The 14,717-nt window shown below is 49.6% G+C and overlaps 1 protein-coding gene and 1 long non-coding RNA gene across 3 annotated transcripts in view; one reads left to right on the top strand and one right to left on the bottom strand.

The window, feature by feature from the left end:
- The window catches only part of LOC136101764 (uncharacterized), an 82,660-nt gene that overhangs the window by 47,443 nt on the left and 20,500 nt on the right, over positions 1-14,717 (top strand). The window contains exon 4 of one of the 2 annotated variants that reach the window (XR_011739193.1): positions 1,751-1,825. This is a non-coding gene — a long non-coding RNA (uncharacterized lncRNA). Of the gene's footprint in view, positions 1-1,750; positions 2,453-14,717 lie in introns of both variants that reach the window. The other variant, XR_011739192.1, reaches the window with a different exon arrangement.
- On the bottom strand, positions 8,060-9,684 carry DIO3 (iodothyronine deiodinase 3). Its single transcript, XM_065839470.2, has one exon. It carries the CDS (start codon positions 9,486-9,488, stop codon positions 8,664-8,666), a length of 825 nt encoding a protein of 274 aa, XP_065695542.1. The 5' UTR covers positions 9,489-9,684; the 3' UTR covers positions 8,060-8,663.

The raw sequence follows: 14,717 nt of genomic DNA, 5'->3' as shown, positions 1-14,717 counted from the left end.
AGAGCAGGGAATTTGAATAATATATATTTTATTCCACTTGTATGACAGGAAAATGTAGATTTTTGAGTTGGCCAAAATGGAAAAGGAAACTTTTCATTTCTTTCTATGTATTTTTTTTTCTGCAAAGTTCAGTCTAGTTATATTTAGAAATGAAATATCTTAAAGGAAAAGGGTTGTCTATTATGAAAATGACTATAGTGGTTTTTTTTTTTTTAGTTTTTACTTTCAATGTTTTTATGTTTTAATGAATTCTTATTGGAATAATTTTGCAGTTTTCAGGTGGCTGGCACTTGGGTTTTAGCTAGGTTGAACCAACAACTCGAGTGGATAAAACATTCAATCAAAAATTTGTCCAGCTTTCCTGGTCTGATGATCTACCAATTCCCTCATTTCCCACAGCAGCAAAGTGAGAAATGTGTAACAGTTATAGGATTAGTGCTACTAATTTGCTCTCATAATGCCTGTCATCCTGTAGATTTCATAATATGTGAACACAGCCAGATTGTTGTGATCTCAGAGCCCGCCGTAGAATCTACAATGCATGATGATGGTGGGTTCTCAAAGTAATATCATCTTGGACAGAATGAAAAAAAATGCACCAAAAATTTGAGTAAACAACAGCAAGACAATCTGCATCATCTCAGTTTGTGTAGGAGATAAGTCAAAGCTGGGAAACATTTTCTGATATGCCCATTAATGGATGTACAACTCATCCAATCACTCAGGAGCTAATACTGCACTTTTCTGTTCTGTGCATAAAAAATGTCATGCCAAATGACTCTGAGTGGTATCTTTAATGATGAATTTACAACCATCAGTGAAGAACCTTCTTCGATTGTCTGCATTAAAGCAGCAGTTGATTATGATCCCATCCAGTGATGCTTTTCCTTGGCCTTATTAAAGAGAGCAGCGTACAAGGCAGTCATACCCTTGGGTATCTTTTGACTTGCTCAAAAGTATGGCTTAAGTGTTGGTTTCTTTTCAAAAAAAAAAACCCAAATTACATTTTACAACGATGACACATCCATCGTCTAAAAATGAATGACATGGGAATTGCAATGATGCTCTGATTGCTCACCTGGCATTAAAAATAGTACCAGGTTTCACAGACAATATTTAGCTGGACATATCTGTCGGTACTGTGCATGGGCAATAGACAACCATCTCCCTCTTTTCATCACCCCCAGTCTGGGCCTTATCTCATGCATCCTCAACGCAGTGCTCCCGTCTTGCTCAGAGCCCTCTGTGCTCCACAGCTTCTCCCCCATCCACTGGCCCATGGAGCATGTCTTACTGCATTGAGCAAGAGAAGCCTGACAGATCTGGAAGTGAGTTGTGCGTCAGTGAGCATGTTCAATAACTAGAAAGATAAATAAAATCTGATCTTTCTTTTTGACAAGTCCTTTTTCTAAGGATGAGATTTAGTAACAAAAAGTTTCCAAAGTGGGTTCATAGTAACACAGAAGATACGGTAAAAGACAAAGAAGATCTTCCCAGCTTCCAGCAGCATCTGTAGAAGTGCAAATATGCATCCCCCTGGATAGCTTCCTACCCAACTGTAGGAAACACAGATGTATTTCTGTAGTACATACCCATATGTTTCAGTTCTACTGGTAAGTCTCTACTGAGTTTCTCCAAACCTCTCTTTGTGTTTTATGATGATGTGACTGAGGACTTTCAAGTCCAGTCAGTAAAAAAATGAAAAGCGAGATCAGTGACACATTTTTTTCTTCCATTCTGTTCCTCCCAGTAGATAATTTATGGAATTATTTCAGCTGAGTGAATCAAGTGAAGACATCTCATGGGAACAGGAGACGGCTTGCAGGTCAGTTCTGGGGAATGGTTCCATGTATTGTAAATTCTTTTCTAGCTTTTGCTTACCACACCTTTGTGCTAATCAGATAAATAGAACCATTGACTTAGCTTGATGTCATGATAGATTAATTGGTAACAGAAATATATCAGTCAGGTAGATGTTAACTAAAAAAGCTATAGATTTGCATAAACATAAAAAAGTGGAGCTCAGCATAATTATTCCATAATTATTCTAGGGAAGGAAATAAAAGGGAAAAAAAATGAAATAGAAGAAAAAAAACAACCGAGTTCCATCTAATACTTTCTATTTGCCCAGAACTGTTAGTTATTCACTGGCAAATGTGCAATGGATGTGTTCCACTTAGAAGAAATAGAAATGAACTTTGTAATTTGCTTAAATTTTTGTATAATTATCACTTTTTGAAATAAATATTTCATTTTATAAAATGCACAACTCCCTGCCTCTCCCTTTCAAATGTTCCAAAACCACTTTGGACTAATTTTGATCTCTGTTTGCAATTGTATGCATGTGTCTGTGTGTTAGTAGCACAGTATGTTCTCTGTGTCCATGTGCTGCAAATCCGGTTGACAGCAGCCTTGCGCCCTATTCTGTCCTTGTTGTTCTTCATCACAAATGGTAAGTGATCAAATAACTAAAATTTTTGTTTTCTTGTACTGAATTGTGCAACTTCCAGAATTTCTTCAGGATGGTCCCTGAAGGGGAGTCTCTTCCCTTTTAAAAAGTCATGACATACACCTTTCAATTTAATGTATAACTTAATAAAATGTAGTGTTTCATAAACAAATGTGTTAAAGTTTATCCTTAGGTTATGTAATGATTTTTATTCTTAGAAATTATTTCCACTATCAGATCTTTGGTAGTAAGTATGTCTTTGGCATAATTATGCTTCTGAAGTTCTATGAGCTCTGAAAAAACTCTGAAAGATGTTTCAACACATCATTTTTCAAGTTTTTGATGCTTGAAGTGAGGTCCTGTGCTGGGAGACCTCATTTAAATTCCACAGTGTGGCACATAATTTGAGGAATTGTGCCTGATAACCTGGAGTGATTGAATAAGTATACTGAGTTTTGGCTGCTGCAAGAGATGTACATCCTGACTGACTCTTCAGGCAAGAAAAGCAAGACTCAAGAAGGAAATAGAAATATGACCCTACAAATCACACCTGGAGTGCTTTGGAATAGATGTGAAAGTCCAGACAAATGCAGACTGCTCAAGCACAAGTCACTTTATAAACCTGAGAAGGTGAGATGGAGAAGATGGACAGAAGAGAAAGTTTTACCATGGTGCTTACCCTAATTGCTAGGGGTTTCAGTAAAATTTAAATATGTTTATTGTTCATTATAGTGCCCATTACTGTATAATGGATAATGGGATCCCCTTCTGCCAGGGCCCCTGTGCCAATTCATCCTTGAATGTCTCCAGTAAGGATTGAAGCTCTTGGATGTTATCTGGATCAGATATGCAGGGATCACCTCTGTGTCAGGGTAACTCTGGGCACTGGGGCATTGATGTGTGGGATGTTAAACTGCCCTACCTCATCTGGCCATGTCCTAAAGGTCCTTTTGAAATGGAGGATATTTATTACTTGAAAGGAAATGGAAACAAATGCTTCCATGAGCAAAGTCAAGAAGAAGCTATTAACTTGGAAAAGAGAAAGGAAGTATCAGGTAGACCTGATCTTCTGTGTTTGATGGATGCAGAAACTCCATGGACCATGCTGAGGGATTCTTACTTCTGTGAGCATAAACATCATACCCTCAGAAGAATTCTTATACAAAACATATTAGCTGAAGGATTTTAACCTTGTTCTGTAATGTGTTTTCACGCAGGAAGTACTGAATACTGCTTACTGTTCTGCTTAAGATGTTTTTGGCCGTTGATTGTTAGTGTATTTACCACTGTAAACCACTTCCAAAATCTCAGAAGAAGCAGGTGGAAGACCAAGAAGATGAGAAATACTTGGAGTAGTCAATTAAGTGGAGGTCATAAATGATCCCCTTTCCAAGAGGCATCATCAAGAATTTGTCTGAAAAGAGAAATTTGCGAAGAAGGAAGCAGATGTCAAATTCCTTTTGGCAGCTGGATGCTTAAAAACATTTAAAATGAAAAGCTACCTGATCTAAAGCTCAAGACACTCAGAGGATGTGCCTTAACAAGTGGAAGAGAGCACGTACTGGTGGGGTTTACAACTCTTGCGCTGTAGGGAGGGCACAGAACGGTGAGGAAATATGCTGACATAGCTAAATTCTGGCAGGATTTAGGACACTGGCACTGACAGTGATGAGGAACTTGAAAATCATTTTTGAGCTCTGTATTCAAACAGCTGCCTGTCTTCCGCAGCGAGCTGTAGAAAAAGAGAGGTTTTGAACCATTAGGAAAGCAAAGGAAGTGCAATAGCCCAGATTTTGTTCATAATTACACCCAGGTGGTTCTGAAGTGACTACATCCGTGTCATTGAAGTTACACCAGTGCAAAACTTGTGTGAGAACTGAATCAAGCCCTTTGTTTTCTTGCATTTGTGTCCCAAAAGAGCACTCCTAACAGCTCTTAGTAAATAATAAATTAATAATGATATGATGATCTCCCTTATGACTGGAAGAAGTACATAAAAATTAGTGTCAGAACAAGAATTTGCTTGCAAGATTCTTAGAATGTGCCATTTCTAGATTTGTATTGGATACACGATGCTCTTCTGGACTGATTTTAATTTCTGGACTGATTTTAATTTTTATTTCAAACATCAGAAATATCAAATTTAGTCACTTAGTATGTGGTGAACAATACAAAACCTACAACATATAGCTTATAGGTCAAATGAGTGAGACCTGTGGTCTTTTCATCATAAAACACCTTTAAATCCCCAGCAGAAAGTAGGAATGAACACAACTAATGAAAGCAAGTGCTTTTGCTGTCTCCGCACTGTAAAGCAAATAATATTTTAGGAGATGGTTTTGTTTGTGTTTCCCCATTTGTGCCTCAGAATACACCAGACTGCAATGTTACATCACATTTTTAATGACTAGAACCATGTCCTGAGATCCCCCTCTGACCACACCACAACTTCCTTCTTTCTTTTCCCCTCCTGGCTAGAGGACTGTATGTAATTATGCTGAGGACATAATCCAATTAATTATTGACAGAACACGTAATCACCACTCAGATCTCTCTCTGATATATCCCTTTGCTGGTCTCTGACTTTTGTTTGTCGTGCACTAGGGAGGTGGAAAGGCAGTAAAATGAGTTTTAAAGATAGGACGTTTCTCAGTATTCTGTATCAGCCAGAGAGGCTTCTGACACCCTGGGCTCTTCAGATGTGAAGCTATTGTTCTCGTCTGTGCTAAACAAGTGTCCCCGAGAAAGCTCAGTGGGATGGAGGCTTATGGTTCATTTTAAGTGAAGGATATAATAGGAGCAGATAACTTTGATTTGTGCAAAGGAAAAGTGTGATGTCTTTCAGGGATTCCTGGTTTTCACGGCAAATTTTTCTTCTGCTGCTGATTAAAGGGAAAATGATAAATAAGAGCTCTTTGTTCGGTTTAAAGGAGAAATGTAGCTTTAGAAAGCTGTCTTACTTAGTAAAAAAAAAAAATCCTGACCTCTGATAGCCTTTGACTAAAATCTGCTAGTAGCAGAAAGTAAAGATGAAACTGTTTCTGTAACTATTAGAAGCCAAGTAAGGACAGTAATAATTTCTGTCCCTTTGACCGGAAAATGTCCTGGGGGCCGGGCGGGGGTGGGGAAGTGCCCGGGGGTTGCCCGTAATTTAGGATTACAACCAAAGCATGCCAAGAGCGGATAGGAAAAAGAGATAACGAGGTGAGAAAGCAAATAAGGGTTTTATTGTAAAGAACACTAAGCAACTAAGCTGTGGAGTGAAAAAAAAAAAAAAAAAAAAGTTATGGCGTAGATGGAGCCGGCCCTTGCGGCCCGAGCGACCTCGGCTGACCCGGTGCCGGCTTCGAGGGTGGGCGCGGAGCCGTACGGCCCCTGACCCCCACCGAGGGCCTGGTGGGTGCTGGTGCCCCGGGCATCAGCTCCGGCCTTCGCACGGCTCAGGGAGCCGAGCTGAGCGCTATCCAGTGACCCGGCTCTGCCTGGGGCTTCTCCGCCGCCTGCACTCGGTGGGGCTCGGGCTGGCACCGGCGGCTGCGGGCAGCGGGGTGGCACGGGGGGCACCCACCGCCCTGCCCTTGGGGCGGCGTGAGACGGTCCTTCACGGCGGCCTTCTGAGGGGGGCTTGCAAGAGCTCCGCTACCTTTGGTTTTCACGGCGCGACACCCGTGGGGCTGGGAGAGGCACTGCGGGGAGCGGGGACACGGCGACGCCGGGAGCCGGGTCTGACAGAAGTGCAACACCTTCTGCTGGTCCCTGGAGCCCGGTGTGAGCGCTTGCCCCATCTCTTCTCCCCTTCTTCTGGATGTGCCAACGTGACTTGGGTTCCTTCCTTGCCGGCAACAACGTTCAAAGGGAGCGGGGCGTCGCCGCTCCCAGGCATACGGCAACCGGGTTTGCTGCTGCTGGGCGGTTTGGGACCGCGGAGAAGCGCGGTGCGTCCCGCGTGGGGTCGCGGGGAGGGAGCCGAGGCCGCTGCTCCCGTTTGCCAGGCGAAAGGCACGGACGGTGGGTGGAAGTGGCTCAGGCACTAACACCTTTGCCTCTCCGTAGCCTGCGGCGCCCGCAGCCGCGCCTGAGCGGGCGGTGCCCGCGTCGGGAGAAGCGGGATGATGTCCCGCCGCAGCCTGCCCTGCTGGGGCTGCCGCGGAGGTTCTCCGGGGCTTCGTCGAGGGCGATGAGTTAAGCGAACAACGCTCAGTTGGGAGAAGCAAGCTCACCTCAGGCTCTAGCCTCACCGCCCAGCATCACAGGAGGTGCCCGAGCCGGGCGGAGCCGGTGCAGCCCCGAGCCCGGTGCGGCGGGAAGCCGGCGGGACGCCCACTCGAGAGGGACGGTGGAAAGGCGAAGTGCTGAGGGATTTTAGGGGCCGGCGGAGCAGGCTGCGCGGCCAGACGGATCGGGAAGTCCCAGACGGGCACCTGAGCCGGATCTTTTAACACCTCAGCTAAAGCGGCCCGATTTCCAGGGGCGTCGCACTCCCGCCGAGGACGGGGCGCCGGGGACCTGGGAACAGAGTCGGGGCCTCTGGTTTAACTGTGAGATACCGCACGGTGCTGCTTTTCTTGGGAGGCAGCGGTGGGAGCGGTTACACGAGCTGATATAAACCGTGAATGCTGAAGGGCAGGAACGTTGCGGGGTCAGAGGAACACTGTCACAGACAAGGGCTGTAACGCCCTTCCAAACAGCTTTCCGCAGGTTTAGCTTATAGTACTGCGGGCGCGACTTGGCGTCCCCAGTTTACCTTCCCCTCGGGCGGTGCACCCCTTTCCAAAACTTCGTGAGGGACCGAACAGCCCGGACGCCTTGTCCTGCTGCGATCGAGGACAAGGAGGCGTTCAGAGGCACAACGGGAGGTGCTTAGGACCCGCTGTTTCTGGGCGGCTTTGCACAGCTCCTGCGGAGGCTGCGGGATGCTCCCCACGCGGGGCTTCACCTGTCGGGCTCTGCGGGAGCGAGCTCTGGCACGCCTCACCCTTTGAAAGGCAGCTGCCGACCCCCGGGGTGTGGTTGGTGTGAGACTCGCACCGTCGGGCTGGGCGCTCCCCTCCTGCCCGAGCCCCGCAGCCGCCGTCTCTCGGCGGGGCCGGCCTCGCCTCGCCGCAGGTGCGGGTCGCACTGTCCCCGGCCGGGCTCCGTCACCGTCTGCGCGACGGGGCGTCCTCGGCGGGGCAGCTCTCCCGGCCAGGATGGCTTTCCCCCGCCTGTTTTTTTGGCCGGGATTCACTTGCCTGCTCGGCGCCGGCGAGCCCTGCACCTTCGCCCTACCAGGGCTCGACCCCGGGGGCGGCTCTCCGGGATCAGAGAGGGAGCGAACAGTCCTCCGGGCCGGCCTCTGGGGCCACCGCGGTGCTCTCTGCCCCGGGAGACCCGGAGGTCTGGATTTTCCCCTGGGGACATCCAGTACCCACCCTTGTCCTTCGGGTCGCGGGCGGGGCGCGCTCCTGCCGCCGCCGAGCGAGAGCCCGTCGCCGCCCTCGAGCCCCCAGCAGCCCATCCTCTCCCGCCTGCCGCTTCACCTTCCCCTCCTCGGCTGCGGGGAGGATATTGCGAGGCAGGCAAAAGGGAAAGTGAGTGTAGCAGTCTGAAGACAGAGAAAGACAGTCAAGGTTAGACGTGTATTTACTCAACCTTTATTATTTAAAAAAATTCATTAAAAAAAAAGGTGAACGAACGTCTTACAAAACCCCCCCCCACATAAATAGGACATTCCGTTCACCTCTGGCTATTGGCAGTTCTAGTACTTGACAACATCAGACGCGATTTCCTGGCATTAAAGAAACCCATTTCAAAATCGGTCATCACAAAGAAATACTAGAAATCCCAGTTAGCACTTGCTAGGCAGCACGGAGCACTTGTACACAACTTTTCAGACGCACACCCGCGCACACACGCAGATGGGAACAGATCCCGTAGGAAGAGAGCCTCCTTAAAAAATAGTAAACGCTTCTCAAAAAAAAAGGGGGGGGGGAGAGAGTTATTTACAAAACGCACATGGAAATACAGTATTGACAGAGCGTGGCTGGCAAATCAACATGATTTGAATAGAGAAAGGACTATGGCACATCTTCCTCCAAAGCTCCCACAGCAGCCTCCTTCGAGTGTCCCCGGGGAAGACAGCTCCTGCCATCCCCGTCGCAGTGCCTTCTCCCTCCCCACCTCTCCTCCCGCCCTCCCCTCGCCTCTCCACCCCTTCAATTTTGCCAGGTCCTTTTTACACTTGGATGACCACCATGCTGGGACTCTGGAGCCGGGTTTTGTATTGGTCTAGCCAGCTCCTCAGCTCCGAGATCTTGTAGCCCTCTGGTCCTCTGCCTCCCTGGTACATCACCTTCTCCTCCTGGATGACGTAGAGCCTCTCGAAGTAGGCACCGTAGGCGGCGCTGGAAGCATTGTCCATGGTGTCCACGGCCAGGGGACAATCGGGCGCCCCTTCCCTCATCAGCTGAGCTGCCCGCAGCCTGTCCTGGAGGCACTGGTGCTTGGGGATGTTGTAGGCTGCGTCCGAGCTGACCCAGCCGTCGGAGGGGTGTGCTTCTTCGATGTAGACCAGCAGGAAGTCAGCAATGTCCACGAAGTGCGCGGCCAAGCGCTGGAAGGACCTCAGGCGGGCCATGAATGGGGGTCAGGTGCAGCTGCCGAAGTTGAGGATGAGGGGTCTCTTGCCACGGGCGAAGTCGAGGATGCGGAGCCTCTTCTGCCCGTCCAGCTGGATCACCTCGGGGTTGGGGGCTAGGGAGCCCACGTGCGCCGACTTGAAGAAGTCCAGCTTCTGCCCGTGCCACACGGCTTTCAGCGACTCCAGCGTGAACATGCGGTTGGAGTCGGACACGCAGACCGGGGGGTCGTCGGGGGGCGGCCCCTCGCTGGCACTGGCCACCTCTTCTGCCGTGGGCATCATCAGCATCTTCTTCCTAATGCACAGAAAATCCAGGAGCCAGAGCATCACGGCGGTGAGCAGGAAGCGGGGGAAGAGGAAGATGCAGGCGGCCGCCTGGGTGAGCAGCTGCAAGGTGTGAACGCCAAGGGAGTGGAGCATCGCAGCGGCTCGTGCTGTAGGGCGCTGGCTGCCTGGGGCCCCCCACGCACCCTGCTTCCCGGGGTCTGTGCAGCACAGCTGAGATCCCGCTTCTCTTTAAGCCCATTTTATAGTCAGGGATTTAAATGAAAAGTGACTCCACCTCCGGCCAGAACCCGCCCCTCTGGAACTTGAGCCTGGGGATTACCTACCCCTCCACTCTAATGACCTAAAAATACACAGACAAAAGGGGAGAGAGCCCCGGCGGGGGCTGCGAGGGACGTGCAACGAAGCAGGGAGCAGCTGCTATCAGGCACCAGCAGAGAGTCCGAGATAGGGCACCGCCGGGGTCCCCGGCCGCTGATAGCGGCAGACGCTCACAAGCAGCCCCGCCAAGGACAATGCAACAGGCGCAGTTCGTGCCCTGGCCCGGCCAGGCGCGGCTCCGGGCTGTGCGAGCGCGGGGCCGCCGCCGAGCCGGAGCGGCAGCGGGAGCGGGGGCTGGGGCCGTCCCGGCAGCGCCTGCAGGTGACAGGGACGGGCCGCCCGCGCCTCCTTCTTCGTCCCTCCCCTGCGCCTCCCTCCCCTCCCCGCCCCGCCAGCCCGGTGGCCCCAGGGCACGGCCTCCGCCCCGCTACACCCCGGGGGCACCCGGGACTCGAACCCCTGGACCCGCCTCGCCCGCATCCTCCCGCCGCGGCGGCGGTGGCGGGACGGGACGGGAGGCGGCCGCTGCCCCAACCCGCGGGAAGCCCCTCGCCCCACGGCCGGCGGCCCGGGCCCCGGCGCGGGGGTTTGCCAGGTGGGCGCGGGCCGGCGGGCGCTGCCCCGCGGCGGAGGAGGGGCGCGGGCGACGCTCCGGCCGCTAGGGGTAGCTGTTGCCCGAGAAGCCGCCGCGGCGCGGCTGTGGCGGCGGGGAGCCGCGGGGCCCTGCCGCCCCCCCGGGCCGGGGTGTCCGTGCCCCCGCCCCCCAACCCCGGAGCCCGAGCCGGAGGGGGCGTCCCCAGAGCGGCGGTCTCCCCCTGGGTGAGGTCACCGGCCTCCCCCCGCTGCGAGGGCCCTCGGGAATCAGGGTCACGGCGGGGAGCCCGGGGCTGCAGGAGGCTGCGGGGCCGGGCTGGCCTCGGGGTTGCAGCTGTGCGCCGGGGTGTGAAGGCGGAGCCCGGCCGCGCTGCAGCGGGGCTCTTCGGCCGCGCTCGACGCCGAGCTGGGCGGGGCAGCCGCCCTGCTCCCGGGGGTCATTGTCACATCCCGGCCATGTGATCCCCGGGCTTCACCTGCCAGCTCAGCCATGGGCGCGCTCTCCCGTGCCGCGGAGCTGGGGCTCGGGCGGTGCCGCGGCGTGTTGCACGATGGGTGGGCAGCGTGGATAGTGGAGGCAGCAAGAGATCACTGCCTCTGCGATGTCCCCCTCTTTACTGGGGGTCCTGCAGCACCCGGTGAGCAGATGCCTGCTTACAGAGACCCTGGAGAAGGCATCAGCATTTATTTTCTCTCGTCGAGTGAAGTATGAATACAAGCTTCTCATGTGAGTAGGTTTAGCGAAGTCCTTAAACAGATGAGTGAAGTGTCACCTCACAGACGTGGTCAAGTAGATCTACGTTCTATCCACACAGTGGACATGCAAGGGCTGGTTTTAAGTTGGATGGGTATGCGTCGGTTAGCAAAGTGCTTGCAGTACGTGGAGCTGAGCACAGACTGGCCACCTTTAGCGTTCACCCAGTCAGGAGGAATTTATGGCCCGTAAATTCCTTCTTGCTGGACTAGATGGAGACCTGTCCCACATGTATGGTGCTTAAATCTGGTTTGGTGTATAGGCACGACCCTAGACAAAACACAGCAGCTCTGCTCACAGATGCTTCATTGATACAGGGTTCCCAGTTTGCAATGTGCACATCATTTCCCCACCAGCTTCTTTGGAAAGGGATATTAGTTGTCCAAAATGCTGAACGCTTCCCTCTGCTATGCAAATGCGACCCATGCATCCCTGAGCTGCTGCTACAGCTGCCACTCACCCAGGAGCCAGCCGTGCTGACTTTGGGGACACGCCACCCAAGCATTCAATATGTGTGTAGGTTCTGGGTGGCTGTTTCTGCCTGTGGCTGATGCCAGGTCTCTGGCTGCAGATTTCCAGAGAGCCCGAGGACCTGCAACTCTGCCTGGGTGCAGCCTGCACTTCTCCAAATGTGACTGTGCACGTCTCCGTGCCTCCCGTCTAACATCTGCAAAATGGAAAAACTAATGCTGAGCCTCCTCATGGGAGTCTAGGCGGCTTACTTCATTTTTATGTAACTTGTTACGAGAACTCCGACTAAAAGGCAAAATTAAAATCTCATTTTATTTTTTCTTTATCTGTTTCCGAAAGGCTGGTTTAGAGCGATCTAATGAGGCGCCTGGTTTGCAGCCCCCTGGTGCATCGTCTGTAGTTGTTGTCAACAGCAAGTGAAGGGAATTCAGCATTTTAGCACCTGAATGGAAATGTATGCTCTAGTCCTCATAAAGCCATGTTCATGCACTAGCCTGGTTAATAAATTTTTTGGCATTCTGTGGTGCTCAGTCCAGGGAAAATTACTGAGTAGATATTTACTATATTGTCAAACTTATTTTGAACTCTTAATGTGGGCCTCTCACCACCTCTCTGTGCAGTTATGCAATCTTGGAAACCACAAATTAAAGCCTCCAAACAGACGCAATAACGAATTGTGGTAACTCTGAAGAAACCCCCAGGAAAAAAAATTGATCTCTCAAAGCGACCTCTTCAAACTCTGCTGACAGACAAAAGCCTGAATAAACAGATGGGTTTGCAATCCTGAATATCAACAAACTTTGCTCTACTAGATCAGTGAGAGATACTGCAAGGTGAAAAACGTATTTAGTCTTACATAGAGCATTTGTAGCTGGATAGGGACTTTCAAAACGACTTTATCTCCATTCTTTGGAAACAGCTTTGCTTTATTTTTGTAGCTTGAAGGAAACTTTTGAATTGGAGTTTCCTATTCAGATGTAGACAGAGCAGAGAACTGAAGCCTTTTGCTCCAGCAGCTCACCGATACACTTTCTTACCATAGGAAAATTCAAATATAACTCAAAGGTGCTGTCTCGTAGTGAAACGCTGGCTCTGCTTGGCTCTACAAGCCACGCACTGATGTGTTCAGTCGAAGTACAGCGCTCGTGTATTTATGCAAAACTCCGTGGGAAAGGGTGGAAATTTTTCTGCATCCCTTTGGTTGTTGGGAGGTTTGAAGTGATGTGTTGCTGCTGTTCTCACTTCTGTGTTATGCTGGACGGTTTTCAAAATCATGTGTTTTCACTCCGGTAAACCCTCTCTCTACTTCACAAGGGCCATACCTCCCAGTTGGATCTTGGATTATTTTTAGGTATGTGAAGGTAGTTGGTCTTTCTAGGAATCCATTTCGCTGCTGCTAATAGTGTGGGAACTTACGTCTTCCTGCGCACTGAGGATTTCATAGAATATATCCTAAAATACGGGATTTACAGTGGCACATCTGGTTATGGGTGGTTTTTACTCTTCTGCATGTGGTCTGTGGTTCAGCAGTCACTAACTTAAATATGTATAAGTTTCTGTGTGTGTGTCCGCACGACTGCACATACAGGGTTCACATTATTTCCTTTTTTGAGAACTTTGTAGTTGTAGTTTTTCTTCATTTTATAGTTGTAATTTATAACTCTTTTAAAGTTCTTTTCATAAACAGGAGCTACAAAATAAATCCAGCAACTTATAAAAACAAAACCTCAAAAAGCTGAAATTAAAAACATCAGGTCTGCTTTGATGTAGAGAATGTGTTGAAATGGTATATTTACATGTTTATTTTCTATTTTATAATTTCCTGCACAAAGGCATGCAATACTTTCTGACAGGAAACTGAATGTATTTTGGAAGAGTTCCACCTCTCGTGTCATCTAAGCTACATGTCATTAATGTGTTAGAACAGAACTTTATGTGAAGGAAATGAAAAAGACTTTGCTGAAGTTTGGATCTGGCCCTGAAATAAGAGCTGGACAATTTCTTCTCATGTAAGCAGCTACCCAGTGACGACAGAGAGGTGCAGTAGTGCAGTGGTGAATTACTCACCTGTCTGGTATCTGTAAGAAGTGAGTAAATGTTATGTTGCTGAAACTGGAGGTGGATAAACCCCATTTGCAGTTGTTTTCTCTTGATGACACCTCTGGAAAAAAGTTACCGTAAGCTGAAGCCTAAGCATGGGTCTGGCTGTCTCTGGACTGACATCCCTGTTAATCTTTCACCACTTTTAAATGACACCTGTTTTTCTTTTCCACCTTCCTTTTTTTTTTTTTAATATATATTTGACTCAGGAAAAACCCATGCAAAGTCAAGCACCAGCCAATGCTATGTGTAGCTTTGAGAACTGAAAGAAAAAAGTGCCATGCTGCAGACTGGTCTATAAAATCACTAGCAGAGACAAGGACTTTGACTCCCCTACCCCACCCTGGTATTCTCACCTTTGAATTCATGACAAGTGTGTCATATATGACAAAGAGATTCCCTGCACTGAAGCTTTTAAAATTTTCTTTTCCCCACTTCTTGCTGACTCTGGGTTGAACTGTGAAGGAATTGTTTGATTTGGAGGTAGGACTGATTCCACAGCTACAGGTCTGTTAGTGCAACACTTAGTCTCACCCCGAGTGAGCGGAAACCAACATTTTCTTGAGTCTGTGAGCCACCTACCAAAGCTTTGCAGCGTGACCAAGTGTGCAGTTCCCCTGGTGTGTTAATGGGTTTCTGCACCTGCCTCCGCACTGCCGATCGCTAGTGCCCCTGTTGTGCTGGCAGCTTGTCAAGCTGTGGTGGAAACTAGATAACTAAAAGGTTCTGGTTTAAACAATTCTGGTTTTAAACCCAGATTATTTTGGTGACTGGGTTTACTTTGGGACCTCTAAAATAGCACGACTTGTGGTGCAACTTGGTGAATACCAAAAGGTGCAGCTTTTGACTCCGTGATTCCTTCCTCACTTCTGCTTGCGCTGTGTCTTGTGTGATCCCGTGGTCACCTGTTTCAAGGACTATGGGGGCAGAAAAGCTTGGCTTTAGGAAAACGAGTTATTTCCTGACAGGTTAGTTCCCTAAATTGGCTCACAACAAAAGGAAATGATCACATGTGCGATGCAGAGAAGGCAGGAGAGAAATGGCCTCAGTGTGTGGCCAAGGCGGGGGTAACAGGACCATCCCATCAGTCTACCTTAGCAGCATCATCAAACTGCCCCTGCGCA

The sequence above is a fragment of the Patagioenas fasciata genome, chromosome 5, assembly GCF_037038585.1.
Source record: "Patagioenas fasciata isolate bPatFas1 chromosome 5, bPatFas1.hap1, whole genome shotgun sequence".
In the NCBI taxonomy this organism is placed as follows: Eukaryota; Metazoa; Chordata; class Aves; order Columbiformes; family Columbidae; genus Patagioenas; species Patagioenas fasciata.
This window is presented reverse-complemented; position numbering and strand designations above follow the sequence as displayed.